General features: G+C 53.1%; 1 protein-coding gene across 1 annotated transcript; it reads right to left on the bottom strand.

The window, feature by feature from the left end:
• Positions 1-15,107: 15,107 nt before the first annotated feature.
• LOC124229847 (chymosin-like) lies at positions 15,108-20,552 on the bottom strand. The gene is made up of 4 exons (XM_046645320.1): positions 20,505-20,552; positions 19,597-19,832; positions 16,998-17,142; positions 15,108-15,242 (listed from the first exon to the last, which is right to left on the bottom strand). The coding sequence occupies exons 1-4, from the start codon at positions 20,550-20,552 to the stop codon at positions 15,108-15,110; spliced, it is 564 nt and encodes a 187-aa protein (XP_046501276.1).
• Between the last annotated feature and the right edge of the window lie 228 nt (positions 20,553-20,780).

Raw genomic sequence — 20,780 nt, 5'->3', positions numbered from 1 at the left:
ATCTAGTCTTCGGTGGAGCAGAGACCCGAGCCTGCGGTCTCTCCCTGACACCACAGCTGCCTCCCCCTGAGCAGAAACAGAGCGTCTGCTCTGAGAGAAAATGGGGGCAGGTTAGGAGAAGGGGCCACTCCCTTCTACTCCCAGGGGTATCAGCCCTTCCTGGGGGTCAGATGCTGGCTCTGCGTCTTCTGGTGAGTACTGCTGTTCTAGCTCGCTAGGGCTGCCGTGACAAAGTGCCACAGAGCGGGTGGCTCAAACAACAGACACTGACCGCCTCACAGAAGGCCAAGATCAAGGTGCCAGCAGGGTTGGTTCCTTGGCTTATAGATGGCCAGCTTTTCCCTACATCTCTCACGTCGTCTTTCCTCGTGATGTGTCTGTCACTGTCCAGATTTCCCCTTTTTATAAGCACACCAGTCATATTAAATTAGGGCCCACCTAACCACCTTATTTTAACTTGATTACCTCTGTGAAGACCCTATCTCCAAATAAGGTCACATTCTGAGATACTGGGGGTATCCATCGTATCTTTTTGGGGGGACACAATCCAAACCCATAACGATTATCATCTCCCCTTTACAAATGAGGAAACTGGTTCAGAGACATTGAGTCACGTGTCCAAAGTCACACAGCTAGGAAGAGCAGCAGCCGCTAGCCCTGAAGCCAGAGCCTGTGTGGGCACCCACAACACCATGTTCTCTGGCTCAGTGGTTAGGCCCCCCTGGAGCCCACCACCTGCCATGGGCACAGAGGGTACCCCCCTGCGGAGCTGCCCCCATGACCGTGTCAGGGATTAGAGTGAGAAGTGGGAGAAAGGGTCCCAGCCAGCAATGGGGGTGCTGGGAGTTCCTGACAGTTCCCCAGAGGGTGGGGGTGGGGGCCCACCCCCCTCCCCAGCTCCTCAAGTCTTCTTGCTCTGCAATCAGCAGAGCACCTGAGTAGGTTCTGGAAACAGCTCCCACTAGTGACTTGTAAAATGAAGCTGTTTTTACTCAACCGCTTGAGTCATGTTTTGGAGTTTCTTAACGGCCTGGTTCCTGCCTAGCACTCCCAAAAAACGACCCTTGAAGTCAAGCATTAACTCCCCACAGCACACACACACACAAACACACACACACACACATGCCACTAACCTGACTCTGCCGCACACACGTACCCGGAGCGCCTTCGCAGGGGAAGAGGAGTATTTGGGGCTGAGGGAAGGGAAGGAGGAGGGAGGGAAGGACACGATAGAGGCCAGGACAGAGCAGGAGGTGAACGGAGCAGCGTAGCATAAATAGAGTTTTCCAGCCCCCTCCACTCTGCCTCTGCTGCTAGAACAGGAGACCAGGCTCTGTTGACCTCCCACTTTCCTCACACCACACCCTTTATTTCTGCCCCACTCCCCCAGAGACAAAACTCCCCAACACACTCTGCGAGAGCAGTGGCCTTCCTCTTGGGCTTCACCTCATTCCTTCGTCTGGGTTGTGTTCCATTTGCCCAAGAAATGTGGGGGGATGCATCTTCCATGCTAGCTGCACAGCCCAACAGGACAGTCATCCCAGAGCCAAGGGGATCTGCTGCTGATCGGCTGTGTGACATAAGGCCAATCACTCACCCACTCTGGGGCTGGCTTTATCTTCTGCCAGTCTGGGCCCTTAGAAAATGTGGGAAGTAGGTGATGCATTGCCCCACTCTCTTATCTTTGTACCCCTTCCGCCACTGGCAGGCTCCCTCTCCCTGCTTCATAAATGCTGGGGCTTCCCCCTCTTTTGATTCTGAGCCTTCCTCTCCCCAAGCTGAGCCGAGAAAGCTGTCTGAGTGCAGACAGGGCCCATGGAGACAGGAGCCTGCATCTGTTCCTGGACTGTACCCCATCCCCAGAGCAGGCCTCCCCAGCAAAAACTGCCTTTGCCCTTTGATGGGCTGTCTGTCTGTCTGTCTCTCTCTCTCACACACACACACACACACACACCCCTGCTCCCCAGTGCCTCTGGCTTGCCTTCAGCTTGTTGCTTCTTTTCCATCATTCAGGGCCTGGGGGGGCAGGGAGCACGTATTTGATAAATGGGTCCATATCCAGAAAGGGCTTAGCTGGAGCCAAGGAGTGGGATGGCCACCCATTCTGAGGCTGGAAATATCTTTCTATGTTGCATCTTGTTTAAATTTTCAATGGATTGTTGACTTCTCAGAGCACTGGACTGCTTTGGATTCCAAGTCCAGAACCAGCTGGCAGCCTGGTGGGACACGGATACTCCAGAAGGTCACATTAGGAATGTTGGACCTCTCTGCCTAAGGGATTCCAATGTGCCCACCTCCCCCTCCACCTGTTGGAAAGAACTGTTGACATTGTGGGGAGTTCGCATGTCTAATTTTGCCACCAAAGGCTTCATGACCTTAGACAATTATTTTAATTTCTCTTGGCCTCAGTTTCCCCATTTGTTAACAGCAATAATAAATAATACCAAGCTCCCAAGGTTATTGTGAGAATTCAATAACATAATACATAAAAGTCCTTAGTAAACAGTAAAAGGTGCTGTACAAAGTAGGGTGGAGGTGGACGGTGACAGATTCATGCTCAGCCAACAAGTGAGGAATGGATAAAGTCTAGGATGAAAACTCACCTGCAGGTTGAAAACTCTTCAAGAGCCATGGCTGTGCCCTTTTAATGCTGTAATCCCAGCCCAGCGTCTGGTGCATAAGATGCCAAACAAATGAAGGAAGGAAAAGTCAGAGAAAGAAGAAGGGATGATGCAAAAATCACATCATGTCCCTTGAAAAATAACAGTAACTTACATTTATTGCATGCCATGCACTATTCTAAGATAGTGGATGTAAATAAACTAACTTAAGGCTCGTGACACCCTAGGAGGTAGGACCTGTTATGAGCCCCACCTTATAGGTGAAGCAATGCAATCACGGAGCAGCCAAGTAACTTGCCTGAGATGATACAGCTAGAAAGTGGCCACGCCAGGATTCAAACCCAGGGGCTTGGCTGCAGGTCTCGATGCTTCTCCTCTGCCCCAAGCTACCTCTATTCACAATGCTGTCTCAGGAGAGCCAGGATGATTGAGCCCTGGAGGCAGATAGAGGCCGTGGAGTCCCCTCCTTCCTGCACCACTCGCCACTCGTACCTCCCATACGCCACAAGTCCTACACTAGCCTGACCACTGTTCTGTGTCACTGTTACAGGAAAGCTGTGTGAAGAGGCACTCTCCCTCCAGTTTTGCCTAGTGTAACCCCATCCAGAGAGGAGGGGTCAGCTCCGTCCACCTTTTTCTTCTCCATGGTCAGCTCAGTGTCACATGCTTGAAAACACTTTGCACTACCTCTGTTCCTTCTCCGTGGAATAACTTCACCTTATTTCTGCCTTTGGAAATCTTACTCATCCAAATACCCCTCCTTCCATGAAGTTCGCTCTGATCTCACCCTACCTGTTCCATGTCTCCCTGTCCCCCCTCCCCCATGAGCCCCTGGAGCGGAGGGTCTTGCCTGGCTCATCTCCATTGCCCCAGAACCCCAATACCATGTGTCTGGCACAGAGTCGATGTTCAGCTGCATTTACTCAATTAAAAGTTTAACAATACTACAATTTTTCAGTATTGAATGACACTTCACAGTGTGCATTAGCTATCTATTGGCACATAACAAATTACCCCCAAACTTAGCAGCTTAAAACAACACACGTTTATTATCTCACAGTTTCTGTGGGTCAGGAATCCGGGTACCACCTACCTGGCTCACTGGCTCAGGGTCTCAGATGAGGCTGTAGTCAAGGTGTCTGCCAGTGCTGTAGGCACGTGAAGGCTCAGTCGAGGGTGAGTCCACTTCCAAGCTCACTCAGGTGGTTGTGGGCAGGATTCAGTTTCTCCAGGGCTGTTGGGCTGACGGGGACAGTTCCTCTCTGGCTGTTGGCCAGTCATCCTCAGTTCCTTGCAACCTCTTCCTAGGGCAGCTCACAACATGGCAGCTTGCTTCCTCAGAGGGAGCGAGTGAGAGGGAAGGGGGAGGGCAGGCAGGACGGAATCCACAGTCTGTGCAAATCAACCATGGAAGTGATACCCCATTGCTTTTGGGTATTCTGTTTGTTGGGAGCAGCTCACTAAGTCCAGCACACACTCAAGCGGGGGGGAATACACAAGGGTGGAAACACCAGGAGGCGGGGATTGTTGGAGGCCATTTGGGAAGGCTGTCAAGCACACAGGGTAAAGCATTTCATAGGACATTTTCTCATTTGCCGAAGTGGAGCTGGGCCAGTGGAGGGGGCTGTCAGAATGAGGGGGCACGTGGGAAGGGAGCTGTGAATCTTTTCACCACGTGAAGGTATCAGGTCTCCCACATGGAGTCAACTCCTGGACCACTCAGCCGGGTTCCCTGTCACCGAGGTACAGGCTGTGCACAGGTACAATTGTCCTCCTGGTCCCCAAACTCCCAGGTGTTGGATGCTTCCCAGCTTGCTCACATTCCTTTAATGGTAATCACACTCCTGCATAGCATATCCTTGTGTAAAAAGCACTTTCACGTTCATTATCTCACTTATTCCTTATTACTGTCCTCTGGGGGCAGTTCTTGCGAGTTCCCTTTTTATAGCTGAGGAAACCGAGGCCGAGAACTGTCAAGATCATGTGGTCTAATGAATGACAGGGTTGGAGTTGAACCCAGTCTGATATCCTCAAATTTACCTAAACTTTGAAAAGTTTGTTTCTATATCTAGACAGTACCACCTCTAAGTGGAGGAAACCCCGTCCAATTACAACCCACAGTGAGAATGAAACATTTCTATTTGTTTCTCTAAAACTTAGTGTCAAGGCAGTGCTGCCTTCCCAGTGACCAGACGCTCCCCGCCCACTTGGAATCCAGTCCACCCCTCAGACGGCCTCAGATTTGAGTCCTGGGGCCCCAGGGGAATGCCCTGGCATGGGCAGTTCCAGGTTTGGGACGTGGTTCCTTCCTTCCCTTCTCCCCATAGTGGTGCCCTGTCCCCGACACAGACATCTATAAGCCAGATAGTCTTCCCATCTTTACAGAAACCATTCTCAGTAAAGGAACAGCGAGGCTGTGCTCAGGGCACGGGATTTGGGAGGGTGAGGATCCCCTGTGCTGTCTTAGCTTCAGTCCTCTGCTCTCTGAGTTTTTGTAAGGAGATCATCCTGTTAGGGTTTGGCTGGGGGGGAGGCGGTACCAGTATTGGGGTGCTGGATGGTATTCAGATGACTTGTCCTGCAGCAGCCATAGAGAAAGCTCACCCCTTGAGGAAGACGCAAGGTGTGCTCTGAAGGAAGTGGACCCTTGGCATCGAGTACTTATCCAAGGAAGAGGGTCTTTGGTGGGTGGCAGGAAAGCCCCCACCTCAACTAGAACCTCCCTCTCATGGATCTAGATCTTGAGGAAGGAAACCATATGGATATGAGCTTCAGGACAGAGGGCAATAAGATGATGTGGGAGGCAGAATAATGGCCCCCAAAAGGTGTCCACATCCTAATCCTTGAAACCGTTGGATACGTTCCCTTAGCATAGCAAAAGGGGCTGTGCAGATGTGACTGAGTTAAGGAGATGGGGAGATTATCCTGGATCATGTGGGTGGGTCCAACGTAATCACAAGGGTCCTCGTAAGAGGGAGGCAGGAGGTCAGAGTCAGATGTGCGAACAGAAGCAGAGTCAGAGTAATGTGGCCACAAGCCAAGTCACACAGGCAGCCTGTGGAAACTGGAAAAGGCAATGAAACAGATTTTTCTAGAGCCCCTGAAGGAATGCAGCTATGCTAACACCTTAATTTTAGCCCACTGAGACTGATTTTGGACTTCCAACCTCCAGAACTATGAGATAATAAATTATTGCTGTTTCAAGCCACTAAGTGTGTGGTCATTTGTTGCAGCAACAATAGGAAACTAATACAGCTGTTATCCGTTGTAAAGAAATCAACCAGGAGATGCACTGGGTCAATGCCGTAGCTCTTAAACCTGACCATCTGGGATATGTCACTCTTGTTTACTCCCCTCCGAGTCAGCCAGAGCCCAGGTACTGAAGTCATGTGCCCATACCTGGGCCAGAGTTGAAGGGAGCAGCATCCTTCAGGGGACCACGTGGTGATGGCAGGAGCAAGTACCAGAAACCTCCAAAGAGGAGGTAACTTGCCCGCGAGGTCCGGCCTCTGCTGTCCAATGAGAGAGCCTCTGGACAACGCCCACCCTGGAGGAGTGGGTCGTATTTACTTAAGGAGAGAAGTCACGGCCTCTAGGGCTCCCCGTCACCGACCTCCCCTGCAGTGGCTGGGAGGTCTGATGTGAGAGTCCGCAGCTCCAGGCCTTAGACATTGCGGGCCAAGGACTGTTAAAAGACAAACTGAGACATATGAACAATTTTAAGAGTTTGTTTGAGCAAAAATCGATTAGAATGGGGCAGCTTCCAATCTAGCAGATAGAAAGGAGCTCAGAGGAGCTGTACAAAATGAAAGACTTTAATGGGCAAAAGCGAGCAGGCATAAGGAAGTTATACTAGGCAAAAAGCGAGTTGGTTATTGCAATGTTACTTTCCTTTAGGGGTGGTGGGTTCCATGAGGCAGATTACCTAACTCCTGCTGATTGGCTGGTTTAGGATTCCATTCCTGGGAGAGCCAAAACTGGTAATGTGGGGCTTAGCATAAGTGACTCCATTTTTGGCCTATTGTCTTGTTGTTAACACCACCAATGGACCTGAAGAGGTAGTCCGAGCTGCCAAGAGCTTCATGGGCAAATCCTAGGACGGTGCCTCTCTCCCACCTGCCAGGCGCAGTGTTGGCCCTGGAGCCCAGCTGAGCCTCTGTTGCAGCCGGCAAAGAGCAGCTTCCCCTTCCTAGCCCTCCCCATCACATCACAGCTCTCAACTGCCCTCTGGCTTCAGCTCTCAGATCCTCCAGGAGACCCTGTTGGGACAACAAAGGTCACATCTCATCTGGGGCCCTATGTAGGTTGTTGGGAGGCTGGAAAAGTCCAGGAGGCCCATCTGGAGTAGCAGAGCCCGGGGAGTTGGTCATAGGCCTGCCCCAGGGAGGGACAGGCTTTCAGAGCTGACAGAGCACACATTTTGGGTACCAGCTGATCAGATAAGGTTTCCAGAATCCAGGGCCTGCTTCCCTTTCCTTCATTCAAATCCCTCATCAGGGCTCTGAAGTACAGGCTGAATGGGGACCACATCTTCTGTAATAAAAACTGGGACACTCATTGGCACAAGAAACAGTCTGGCAAACAGAGTTTGATTTCAGCATTACCAGCTTTTTTGTGTGTGTGAGGAAGATTGTCCCTGAGCTAACATCTGTGCCAATCTTCCTCTGTTTTATATGTGGGATGCCACCACACCATGGCTTGACGAGTGGTGTGTAGGTCCGCACCCAGGATCCAAACCCGCGAACCCTGGGCCACCAAAGTAGAGCTTGTGGACTTAACTGCTACACCACTGGGCTGGCCCCCCAAATTACCAGCTTTTTAGTACACTGTAATCAATTGATAGACCAACAGGACAGAATATTTAAAATCTAAAATATGGCCCCTCCCAATAAATATCGCCATGGTAAAACTCCTGATAACTCTCATTCCTATAAAGCTCTATGAGGACAAGGATGGTGTTTTGCTCACCATTGTGGCTTTAGCACCAGTGCTAGGTATGCTCTGTGAATATTGGATGGCAGAGAGAGAGTGAGAGAGAGAGTTCATTTGACAAGGCCCAGGCAAACCCCAGGCAAATGTCCAGCATATTTGTCCACCAGACCTCAGGCCAAGGCCGCCAGTGGTGTGGGGAAGACCACAGTATGCGTCACCCTCTGTCGCCTCTCTGGCTCAGCTCCCTCCAGCGGGGAGGTGATTTCCCAGTGTCCCTCTGCCCTTGTTCAGGGAGACATGCTGGATCCCAGCTGGCACCTGCGCCCCCAGGGGCTGACCAGGCCCAGAATGAGCGGGGGGGTTCTGAGTAGGCCAGGGTGGTGTTGGCCCCAGGGGAGGGGCTACTTTTCAGGGCTGGATGGGGAAGAACTGAAGAGCAACAAGGTGGCGTGGGGCTGACAGACGTGGTGGAAGGGGAGGACTCCCCTCTTAGGATGCTGCTTGTTATGGACTGAATTGTGTCCTTCGAAAATCTGTATGTTGAAGCCCTAGCTTCTAATGTGACTGTATTTGGAGACAGGGCCTTTAAAGAGGCAGTTAAGCTTAAATGAGGCTATAAGAGTGGGGACCTAATCTAATATGACTAGAATCCTTAAGAGACACCAAGGATGTGCACACAGAGGAAGGGCCATGTGAGGACACAGGGAGAAGATGGCCATCTGCAAGCCGAGGGGAGAGGCTCAGGGGAAACCAACCCTGCTGACACATTGATCTTGGAATTCCAGCCTCCAGAATCTGAGAAAATTAATTACTGTTGTTTAAACCACCCAACCCATGGCGTTTTCTCATGGCATCCTGAGCAGACTAATAACCGCTCAAGGCAAAGAGGAAGATGCAGAAGTCTGAGTGGTCAGAGGAGAGAAAGGGGCCTGGGCGACATATGTACAAGGGCCCAATGACCTATGCCGGGGAGCACCCCACGCACAGTAGAATGCCCTATGTCTCCCTCTTGGGTCTAAATAAATCTTTGGAATCCAGTCCCACTCCATAGCCCAGCTGCCACCAAGTGACTGGAGTATCTGCATGGCACCTTCTGGAAGCACCAACCTGTCAATTGGTCCATTTGTCTGACTTTTGGGTCAAAGACGATGAATTCTGAAGTTTCTCAGGTCCCAATCCATTCTCTCTCTAACTGGCCTGGGACTCCCTGGAGATGTGTGGACTCAGGGAAGTGCTTGGAGGTTCTCTACTCTTCACATATTATCCAAACCCACCAGGGCCACAGGCCCAGGTACCGGAGCTCTGGCCCAGGCATCTCTTCAGCTTGGGGACTGTGGCTGAGGTTTGGCGCTCGCAGGATATGGCCTGGCTTATGGGACTTCCCAGGCAACAGTTCAGAGCGACAGGAGGAGTGGCTGGCCCCTTCCCAGGACATTCCTCAACGTAAGAGGCCTTTCTCCTGAGGCTCCTTGTTCCCTTTCACAGGCCTTAAAAATAAAGCTCCAAGGACGCAGTTATTCTGGTCTCAATGTTAAAGGGAGCCCTGAGAAAGAAAGGGGCTCTCAAGTTTCATGGCTGGGGCCAGAGGCGAGGGCAAGGAGAAAAGGTAGGGGAGGCTCAGCACCTAGGGGTGGAGCCCACAGGCCACCAGCCCAGAGGAGGTGGCCGGGACCATGAGCAGTCTCTGAAAAGGAGGCACAATTCCACCAGTCAGCATGCTGCAGCTCTGGTCTGCATCCTACCAGCCCCAGCCCCAAAGCTCCAGGGAGCGTCTGGTGCAGCCGATCCTGGCTGCTCCCCAAGCCCCCGGGAGCTGTAACTCCTCAGAGGTGAAGGGCTAGGCTAATGCTGTCCCCAAACCCCTTGGGCACAGACAGCAGGGACATCCTCGCTGGGCAAGCTGTAGCTCAAAATGTAATTCTGTTATTACAGATGATCCGGAAAGATCGGAGAGGGAGGATGCCAGAGAGCAAAGACTGAGGAGGGAGAGGCTCACCAAAAGAGGGCCAGAGAGGGAGAGGTTCAAGGGCAAGGGCCACGTCTCCTGTGTCTGTCTGCCTCCCGCAGAAGCTGGCACTGTGTTCTGCACGCAGTGGGCACTTAGTAAACTCTAACGTTTGGTTGACCACTGCCCCCCAAGGCACATTGGGGTGGGGAGGCAGGATGTTGCAGAACATGGAACAAGGTGTACGAGGCTGGCATTTGAGATTCGGTCACTAGAGGGCGCTCTAGGACAAGGCAGAGTCCTGGGCAGCGTGGCCTGCATTAAGGGCTTAGGGAGGGACACCATTTGGAGTTCCTTTATTCATTCAACATACATCCACTGAGCGGTTACTCTGTGTCAAATACTAAGTGCTGGGAAGGATACAAAATGATTGAGATGCGACTCCTGCCCTCAAAGACACAGTCCACCTTGTTAGAGAGACAAGAGGCCTAAGCAAAACATAATGTATCCATATTCGTCTGCCGGTAACTTCTGTTTATTAAGTGCTGATCAATCTTCACACACTGTTCCCTCCACCTATAATGTGCATCCCTCCCTCACATCTGCAGACCTTACCCTCTGTTTCCTGTCTTTGCTCAAATATCACCTTTCCTGGGAGCCTGCCCTCCCCACCACATTTTAAAGCACAAGGTGCCCTCGAGGCTCTCTCTGTCATCTTCATCTCTGCTTCTTCCTGTGACGCTTAGAGCCAGTCAACATGCTGCACGGTTTACATGTTTATTATCTCCATCGTCTGCATCCCCCACGGAACTCCATGAGGGGGAGGAACAGTCTCTGGTGTCCGCTGATGGACATGGTGCCCAGAAGAAGAGCAGGTCACAGGTGAAAGAGTGAAAGGGGCAAGCAGGCAAAGGGAAGAGCACGAGCAAAGGCCCAGAGGCCAGCCCCGCAGGGTGTCAGGTGTGGCCATGGCAGGACGACCAGATGTCCCTCCTGGCCTCAGCAGGAAGCTGCCGCATGCCCTGGACAGCCGGGCTCCCAGCCTCAACCAAGGCCTCTGGGTGCTGGCCAGGCCACATCCCTCTGCCTGCCCCGGGCTCTCTCCTCACCCACGTTCCACTGCCCTGGTGTGCGTTTCACTTGCGTTTCTTGCTGTCTAGAGCTTCCTGATGTGGGGCGACCTCTGTCGCTCGTGTCTCAGTTCTGTTCTCCCTTCTGCTGCCAGCAAGAAACACACTGCACAGCTCAGAAAACAATCCATCATTCTGTCATAACATTTCCATTTCAAAGACTTCCTTTCCAAGCTTCACTCTGGCCAAAAGCTTCCTCTCATTAGCATGAGAAGAACTGGCAGGAAAATGAGTGACAGGGAAGGAGAGGAAGTGGAAATAGGGCCCTGGGCCTGAGCCTCTGCCTATGTCTACACAGGGGCAGGGAGGGCGCTGGGCTGGGCAGGTGCTGGTGGGAGACTGGTGTGTGTATGTGTGTGTGCACATGTGTCTTTGTGAGCTCATGTTTCTCGGCACTCGTGATTCATACCACTTGGTCAAAGATTTGCCTGCTCAGATTACAAGGCATACGCCACCCTCAGGCACTTGCTGAGCCTCCACAGTGTGCCAGGAGCTCCTCTGGGTGCTGAGGATTCAGAGCCACGGGTGCTGTCCGGCAGAGGCACTGCCGGGGGAGTGAGCAACTACCACGGGATCAATGCTGTTGTAAAGCTCCCTGCTGAGCATTAGGAAGCAGGAAGACGGGAGTCTGGCGGAGCAGGGGTGTCACCACGGAAGACACTTAAGCTGGTCTGGAAGGATGAGGAGCAGATTACAGGTCAGAGAGTGGAAAGACGAACAGCAGACAAAGGGAAGAACATGAGCCCAGCCCAGAGACCAGCCCCACAGGGCGCTGGTGACATGGAACCTGAAGTGAGTTTGCTCCCCCATCGTGCAGCAAGCCAATCTCTGACACCAGGTGTAGTGAAGTAGGAATTTTGTTGCAAAGCATGAAGCAAGGAGAACGGGCAGCTCACGCTGTAATCACGAACTCCCCAAAAAGCTACAAGCAAGGGTTTTTGTTTGGGGTTTTAGGTAGGAGAGGGGGTCATGGGGCCATGGGGGCTGAAGTTCTAAGAGTCCTCTGCACAGGTGTGACTGTCTGTTCTACGTGTTGCACGTGGTGGATTTTTAGTCTTTGACCTCTGAAGTTTACAATCAGTCATTTTAGTTTCTCAATGCTCCTGCAAGATGCTTAGTCAGGCAGGGGGCTGTCAGCAAGTTCCTCTCTCATCAGCCGTCCTCCTGCTGTTGTGCAGGGCAAGCTCCGAAACTAGTTATTTTGTTTCCCACATTAACCTTGTGGGTACGAGGCAGAGTTTCACCCTAATCCAGGCAAATTTTAATTCCTTCGTCCTCAGCTTCATTGGGGGTAGCCGAGCAGCAGACAGACAGCAGCAAATGCTTGGTGGGTGGACGTGCATGGCCACCGAGGCTTCCTCAGCTGCCATCTCCCTGCCCTGGGCCTCATCAGCTGCTGGGAGACCAGGGAGTGAGTCAAGACCACGCAAAGGGCCCCCTCCCAGCACCACAGCTCCTCACTGGCCTCCAGGTTGTCCCTCTTCACAACCAGATAGTAGATGAACTGACAGCCCCTTCCAAGGCCCCATCATCCCCTTGCAGACCCCGCAAAGAGCTGGGCCTGGTGCAGAGCCCAGTGTGGGCCCCTTGGCAGAACCTTCAAACCCTGGAGGCAGCTTGGCCCCCTTCTCTCCACTCTCAGCATGCACTGAGCCACTCGCTAGGAACAGCAAAGGATGGGGAATGTTCCAGGCTCAACAATGGGAGGGAGAAGACACAAAGTGGGCCTGAGTATGTGGTGGGGGGAGGGTTATAAACATCCAAGAGGAAAGAGGAGACAGCAGCAAGCAGTGTGACTCTTGAGGACCTCACTGATGGATTCATTCATTCGTTCAACAATACTTGATGGGGGCGTTCCATGAGTTAGGCACCCAAGATAGCAAAATGAGAGGTGCACAGTGTCTGTCTTCAGGGAGCCCACAGTCTGTGAGGGAGACGGACAAGGAAATAAACATTAGGATACGAAGAGCTGTGCTGGGGAGATGCTGGGTAGAGCGGGGCACAGCGGGGCACACAGACTTGTCTGGAGCATCCTGAAGAGCCTTGAACTGAGGTGAATCTTGAAGGACAATTAAAAGTCAAAGGGGTTAGGGTGTAGAGAACATTCTAGGCAAAGCATTCTCTGCAGCCAGGAGAAATCCCAGGAGCAGAATGTGAGGCTGCCCACCTCTCGTTAGCCCCAGGAGGGAGCTGCCTCACCGTATTGTCACTACCCTCTCAGGACAGGGATGGTCACCAGGGCCAGGAGGGCCAGGGGACACAGCAGGGGGCCATTTGGTCCAAACCTCCCATTTATGAAAATTATCATATTTAGACTTTCTACATTATCTCCAATTAAGGATGGAATGTTTAAAGTATTATTTGTTAAGTGTAAACCGTTGGAATATAACACAATCTTTGTGAGTCTGTTCGGCATTATTTTAGTATACAAGAAGCCTAAAAATAATGAAAGTGGCCCAGTTCTGTCTCACTCTTGGCGAACAGGCAGCGTTGGTCTTAGATGAGAAAAGTGAGGCTTAAAGAAGTCGCTTAATGCCGGAACTGACTCCTCAGCATCACACTGGCCTCCCTGACCCCATAAGGCTCAAACACCAAGGTCCACCCTCTGTCCTTGAAGTCCTGGAATGTTCTCCGGTTGCCTCTGCCCCAACCCACCCCAGGCTCCTCAGCTCACCCAGGCCTGCAGCCTGAGCCCTTCCTCCTCCACATTGCTCCCACAGCCCAGCCCTGCTCCTTCCCTGCCAGAGGCCACGGGTGCCTCTATGGCCAACGCTGCTCAGCCACAGACCCAGATAGGTACTGTGCACAGCATGTCCACTGCCCTGGGTCCTTCATCTCATGTGTCCTTGGGTGCAGCTGAGAAAGACCCCAGGAGATGCCCCCAGAGGGGCCTTTCAACAGGCCCCCTTCTGCAGCTCCTGCTGGGAGACCCCCAACGCTCCTCTTCATAAACAACAGTCTCCTTTGTGAAGTGTCACGGCCAGACCTGCAGCTGCAGGCTCTCTGAGATGTGCTGCATGACCCTGCCCTGCAGCTGTTTGCTGGGGAAGTGGGGGCAGGACAAGGTGGGGGCAGGGACTAGATAGGAACACGGCCCCCCGCCCCGGCCACCTTTCCAAGGCCTTCTGAGAGTTGAGCTACTATAAACGTGTGACTTACAGCTCAGCCCCCATCTTGGGGGTAAGACTGGCTGTGATTTAGAAAACAGAAGCCTGATTCACTGTACTGTCCCCTGTTAGGGAAAAGACTGTCCAAAGGAGGGCGTGGGAAGAAAAAGGAAGAAAAAGGAAGGAGGGTCGAGGGAGCAGACATGAACCTCCCAGCCGAGCACTGTCCAGAGAGCCTGCCCAGTGGACTCTGAGCACTAGGATCTCCCCAAGAAGCTCATCTGCCCACCCCCCATGGAGCCCCAAAGTAGCGTAAACTGAGAAAAACCTCTTAAATCCACTTGGATCCCTTTGTTCTGACCCTGATATTTGTACTCCCTGTGTGGCCTCCACCTCCCCAGGAGGAGCTGAGGGGACCTGTGAGCCTGAGCGTTCTGTCTGCTGATGGCTGTGGTCCTTCCCGCAGCCCGAGAGCCCAGGACGTGGGTCTGTCCCAGCGATGGAGCTGCTCTCCTGGCGCTGGCCAGTCAGTTTGGAGCATCTAAGACCGAGGATGGGACTCTGGGCTGTGGTTTTGCCCCAAGGTGATGGCAACCTCAGGCCCCTTAGACCATCCCAGATCCAGATGCCCTCTGCCTATTTCACTATCTGTCTTCCCCAAATGGCAGTGAAGCCCTTCTTTTCTTTTCCCTTTTTTTTTTTTTTTTACAGGGAAAGATTTGCCCTGAGCTAACATCTGTTGCCAATCCTTCTCTTTTTTTTTTCTCCCCAAGCCCCAGTGCATGGCTGTATATCCTAGTTGTAAGTCCTTCTAGTTCTTCTATGTGAGCCACCACCACAGCATGGCAACTGACAGATGGTTGGTATGGTTCCATGGCCAGGAAATGAACCCAGGACACCGAAGCAGTGAGAGCACCAAATTTTAACAACTAGGCCAACAGGGCTGGCTCAGTGAGGCCCTTCTCTTAACAGACCTAGAGCCTTCCTCTCCCTGGGTCAATGTTCTCTACTCAGACCCACACCCCAAGCCCTTGCTCCCCAGGTACAAGTGTCGTCCTGTGAAGGTCTCCCCTACTGAACCCTTTCTCCAGAAAGATCTAGACTAGGAGAATAGGAAGGCAAGGCATGTCTTGGCCTTACCTGACCTGCACTTGAAATGACCAACTCCCTTGTGAAACTGTGCACCATCATCACAGCCCATCTCTGTAAGGGTGCAGGGCCTGGGCCCCAAGGGAAGCCAGGCTTTGCAGAGATGCGGTATTTATTGAGAACCATCTGACTGAAAAACTGACCTTTCTGTATGTGTGTGTGCATGTACATGTGTGCAGGCGTGTGTGTTTGGGGACAGCATGGTCCATGGTCAGCAGTCCAATCAGACTGCCTTGCCCAGCCCCATGTGGTTGTCAGCGCTGTCAAAGACGCTATAATGCTCCTGCATGAAGACAACCCCCAGGATCCACTGCTGGGAACTGTCACCCTGGAAGCCACTGGCGCAGGAGCCCTGGGCCTGGGAAAGACAAAGCAGAGATGAAGCTGGTCCCAACCCCAGTAGCTGTGTCTAACGGTAGGCCTTTCTCGACCCCACCCCCCAATTACTCTTTCATCTATTATTTCCTTTCATCCTTGAAACCTCCTTCCGAGGTGAGCAAACAAGTATCAGATTCATCTCACTCAACAGATGAAGAAATTGATATCCAGGGCCAGCCCCATAGCATAGTGGTTCAGTTCAGTGCGCTCTGCTTCAGTAGCCTGGGTTCGCAGTTTCAGATCCTGGGTATGGACCTACACCACTCATCAGCCATGCTGTGGCACCAACCCACATATAAAAATAGTGGAGGAAGATTGGCACAGATGTTAGCCCAGGGCTAATCTTCCTCAAGCAAAAAAAGATTGGCAACAGATGTTAGCTCAGTGCTGATCTTCCTCAGTGGAAAAAAAAAGAAAGAAATTGATAGCCAAAAAATAAAGTGATTTAATCCAGGATCACCCACTGGGGCCCTGAAGATCTGAGCCCCATTCTCCTCACTCCACTGCCCCTCACCCGTCCTCCCAAGCCCCCAGCCCTCCTGCTGTCAGCACCTACTGCCCTGATGACCGGTGAGAGCAGGCCTGGGGGCCTGAGGTTTTGCCAGTTTGGGGTGCTCAGGACTAGGTCAAAGCTGAGGCCAGTAGATCAGGGGGGATGAAGGCTGGGTCACCACAAAGCCCAGGCTATCTAAGAAAATCTCAAACAGAGCTCTAGGCCCCTGGGCTTAGAAGCTAGAGCTTTGGATGGAGGGTCCCACAAGGAGCTGTGGTCCTGCCTACCCCACCCTCCCTCAGGCTGCTGGGCTCTGTTCTTCCTGTCTGCCCCATTTCTCCCAGGATGAGGCTGTAGAGGCCACAAATGAGGCCCAAGGACAACAGGGCCCCACCCAGAAGAGAGAGTTGGTCTAAATGTATGTGCTGTAGTCTCCATCTAGCCATGCGCTTCTCATCACCATCTTCACTGACTTGCCAGGAGGAGGCGGAGGGGTCCTAGGTGAGCCCAGAACTCCCCATCCTGGGACTCAGACCTGGCTGGTGTAGGCGGAGGGGGCAGTGGGTACTTTCTGCCATGGATCTCAAAGGCCACCGTGGGCAGGCATGCCGCTAGGCTCCCGCAGTCAAAGTTAAACTAAAGACCAGAGGGAGGTCCTCTTAGAAGGACAATGGGTGTGGTCTGACTGGAAGAGACAGAGCAGATCCCAGAAAGGACCCCTTCCCCTGCCAGGCAGTGGGGAGGGGCCTGCCTTCTCAGAGGTCCCCAGGGAGGCTCTAAGGCTGGGGCTTGGTCCCAAGACATGGTCCTCAAAAAAGTCGCATTGAAGGGGACCAGCTGTCAGCCAACTCAGGGGCAGACCCCGGCTTGAGACAAAGAAGAGTTTGCCTCGGTGTTTTTCCCCCGGGTCCAGCCAGAGCTACCAAGGACACTGGGAGCCCTTAGCTGTCAGGGAAGGAGGGAGGAGACCTGTGGGTGGGGAAGGAACAAAGGGGCACAGCAAAGCTCAGGGATCAGGGATGCACAACTCTCCCGGGGGACAGGAGATCAGACTGCGGCTGCTGCATGAAACATGAGAACAACTGTGGGGCCAAAGCCGGAAGGCCGTTGTGAAGGCCTCCCAAGAAATCCCACACTCTGTGGGAAACAGGCTCCCTCACCACTTCCCTTTGTCATTTCTCCTATGTGCAAAGGGGCCCCATCTTCAAGAGGGTCTGGGGAGTTGGGTAACAGCCTGCTCACCTGGCCATACTGACCCTGTGTGGCTCCAATGACCATCTGGATGCTGAGGATGTTGCTGCTGGGCCCAACCAGCAAGGAGGTGTTCGTGTCCCGGATGGCCTGACAGTCACTGTCACAGGCCACCACGATGCCACCAACCATGACACTGCAGAATGGCCTCAAAGCATGTCCAGCATCCAGCTCTCCCTCCCTGGGTCCCTCTGAGCCTCTCCTGTCAGAATCCTCAGGCAGGGAGTGAAACCCAAACACCCGGACCCTTTCCCTCGGCTCCTTCCTAGAGCCCCCACAACCGCCTGAGCTCAGACGAAAGACCTGAAACCATTTTCTCCCAACTCAGTGGCTAAGTCAAGGTGGTCCCACCTTCCATGGGACAGAAACTTTGGTAAAACAACAACGTCACAGGCTTTAAGGGGTGGAATGGGTACTGCACTAGTTGTCCGAAGACGTGATTTCAAGTTTTCTTCCTGCCATTTGCTTGCTGCAAGTCTCAGACAGGTCACCCAACCTGCCTGCACTCAGGCTTCTCATCTACAAAACGGGTACCCAACAACCCCCTCCCTGACTTCCTCACGGGGTGGTCGTGAGTTTCAAACTCTATGTTAGTAAATCATAAATGAGGATAATAACAGCACCCACCTCATAGGGTTTTAGTGGGAAATAAACGAGACAGTCATATTATCACTGAGCACAAGGCCTAGCAGGTAGTAAGTGCTCAATAAAGGCAGCTAGGCTTATTAATAAAACATAGGTGGACGTCCAGCATTCTCACTTACAAAGGTCACTGGCCCTGGAAGTGTCTGATTCAGACTCTGACATGGTGGTCTTATGAGTTGCTGTGCTGCAATCCTTCTCAGAGCCTTGTGGGCAGACACCCAGACCCTCAAATCTCACAGCTGGAGTCAGTCTCTGGCTGCCGCTCACCCACTGCCCACAAGGAATTTCCAGTATTCCTACACAGTCAAGGGCACCCAGTGCAAGCAACTTGTGTAGCAGGGTGGGTTGATGGCGCCCAGCGTGAGCATGCCCCCTGGCCATTCCTGAAAGCAAGGAAAGGCATGTGGTGGCACTCCGACACTCTGGTTCAGTGAGGAGGTGCCACAGCCCCATACTGGGACAGATGCCATTGATGCCTGGCTCCATCGTCCTCCCCGCCCTCAACCCCCATCTCCATCCTGAAGGCTTCAGAAGAGCCTCCCTGATGCTCCTCCTCAGCTAGTTTTCTCCAATAGCAGCTGCAGCATCCTTTCTCCCTGCGCTCTGCAGCCCCCAGGCTCAGGCAGCACCCGGAGCCCAGAGCTCAGCCATTACTGCGTGCAGTGACGTCAGGAAGGAGCCCACTGTGCAGCACACGACTGCCTGCTCAGGGCACAGTGTTCCCAGCTGTCACCCTGTACCCCTGTTCCTGCCACCCAGGGCTTTCAGCCCACATTCCTTTGGCACTGAGTAGCAGAAGGGGTCGTCAACAAGGTCCCATACACTTCAGATTAAATCTACCACCCAAGCCCAAACCCCTCTGTCCACCTGGGGCTCTGTCTCACAGCCAGGAAACGCCGGCACACTAGTGTTAGCTGCTCCCACTCTGCTGCCCTGGGTTCCTAGACCTCATCAAGCTCCCTCCCATGTGGAGCAAGAGCTCCAGCACCTGCTCTCCCCACTGCCTAAAAGGCGCTGCCCTATCTCACCTGGAGAGCTCCCACTCATGCCACAGCAAAGCTTCCCCTGGCCACCCTCCACACACACACCCCGGTTAGACGGGGCTTCCCTGTTATTATCAAGCCTTCAGTACACCCAGATCTCCCAGGCAGCGAGTGCCTTTATCCCAATTGTAATCACAATGTGTCTGTAACTGGGTGTTCTCTGTGTCCCCTGCTAAGTTAACCCCTGGTTTGTCTTGTTTGTCCTTGTATTCCCATCTCCTGGCACAACCTCTGTACATAGTGAGAGCCCAGTAAATATCTCTTGAATGACTGAAGGAATGAATACACCAATTTGTCCCTTTCCTGGGTTCCTCTGACCTCAGCAGCCCAAGCCCTTCCTCCTGGGGGTGGTCCCCTCCTCCCTGTCCTGCCACCCGCCCCTCTGTCCAGTGGCACTGAGCTGCAGCATCCCGGGGCAGGCAGGTGGAAAGAGAGCCCTGGACTGGGAGTCAGGAACAGTGGGCTCTAGGCATGGCTCGGCCACCAGTTCCCCGGGTGATCATCCCACACAGGCCTCAGTTTCCCCCATAGTGAAAGAAGGTTGGACTCCTTTGGAGCCTGCTCTAAAAGTCTGTGAATTTCAGCAACATCAACAAATGATCACTGAGACCTGCCACTTTGGAAAAAAGAAGTTAAAAGCCCCCATGCAGTGACTGGGTCAGGCTTCATTTTTAAATGCCAGAAACGAAAGTCAAATTGTGGCCCAGCAGACTCTGGCTGCATCAGTGACTGTGCTGGGGACCTTGGGACAAAAGGTCAGACGTGCCTGGAAACAGGAGAGGATTTGCTTGGACACTGGTGACTCCCCTGGCGTTGCAGTGACCACAAGGGTGGACACTCTTCTCAGCCAACAGTCCTGGCCGGGCTGTGGGAGTCTGGCCCTGGCTGGGCGCAGCTCCTACCTGTCCACGTAAACCAAGAACAGATCTCGGGCCACTAGGTGCCTGTGTGCTATGTTGTCAAACACGGGCACCGAGTACAGGGAGGCCAGAGAGGGATAGGCCAGCCCCACAATCCCACCGACCTCAGGGTCGGTGAAGATGCCGCCGGGTTCCTGGGAGCTCAGGCCCTCTGTTTGGGGGGCGTCTACAATGTCAGAGACCTGCAAGAGAGCAGAGTGACCTCCACCAGGGGACACCTGCAGCCAGAGACAGAAAGATCTCAGGTCAGAAGTCATATCAGTGTCAGCCTCTGCTGGCCCGCCCTCCCTCCTATAAGCAGCATAGCTATTTGAGTTAAGAGAGAAAGCCCTCCTTTCTCAGCTCCATGCTGCGGTTTTGAGGGAATGAGGCAGGGGTGAGGGGGAAGAGAGGATATGGTGGAAGGTGCAGACAGCAGTGCTCGAGGGGCAGAAGCTGGGAGGTGAGCCCAAAGAAGGAGGTGGGACAAGGGATGCTCCAAGGCCCTCTGCCAGCCTACACCTCCCATGGGCTGCACCTCCCATCGATGCACCTGGGGTATCTCCCAGGGACTAGTTGTGGGGTAGCACGATGGACGGGAAGAACACGCGTGCATCTGAAAGACCCAGCTGTGCCTCCATACTCTGTCGTATGCTGACTGTGTGACCTTGGACAAGTACCTCTCCAAGCCTTTACCTCCTCGTCTGTTCAATGGAATAATAAACCCTGCCCCTCAAGGCAGGGCTTTGCCTAAATAATACTAATGCTGGGCATTTACAGAGCACTTACTAAATGTTTTGTCATTGAACATTTATTGGCACTATGCTAAAGAAGCGCTCACCCCACAATGTCCTGTGAGTCTGCCCACTGCCCTGGAGGGCCAATGTGTCCACCAGCCTATTCTGAGCTACCACAGTGGCCCACCAGGCCTCCACTTCCACTGTCCCCGTGTCACCCATCCTCCCCACAGTCAGCCAAAGCCATCTTTGAAAATGGACATTGAGTCATATCACACCTTGCTGCAACCCTCCAAAGGCTCCTGATGATGCTCAGAAGGAAGCCTTTGTCCTGCAGTCCCCTCACACTCTGATCCTACTGCTCACACCTCGTCTCATTCCTCTCACCCTTAACTCACTCTGCTCCACCCTCACTGATCGTCCTCCTCTTCGTCGGATGCCCCAAATCTT

The sequence above is a fragment of the Equus quagga genome, chromosome 18 (genome assembly GCF_021613505.1).
Source record: "Equus quagga isolate Etosha38 chromosome 18, UCLA_HA_Equagga_1.0, whole genome shotgun sequence".
In the NCBI taxonomy this organism is placed as follows: Eukaryota; Metazoa; Chordata; class Mammalia; order Perissodactyla; family Equidae; genus Equus; species Equus quagga.
This window is presented reverse-complemented; position numbering and strand designations above follow the sequence as displayed.

Bases quoted from the DNA above. Each gene is read 5' to 3' on its own strand.
- LOC124229847 (XM_046645320.1), bottom strand. From the start codon at position 20,552: ATGGGTGACACGGGGACAGTGGAAGTGGAGGCCTGGTGGGCCACTGTG. The intron at 17,143-19,596 runs GTAGGAGCTGCG...GCCATTCTGCAG, and splicing joins TTCTTGGTTTACGTGGACAG to TGTCATGGTTGGTGGCATCG. The intron at 15,243-16,997 runs GTGAGCAGGCTG...TGTCTTTCCCAG, and splicing joins CACAGGGTCAGTATGGCCAG to GCCCAGGGCTCCTGCGCCAG.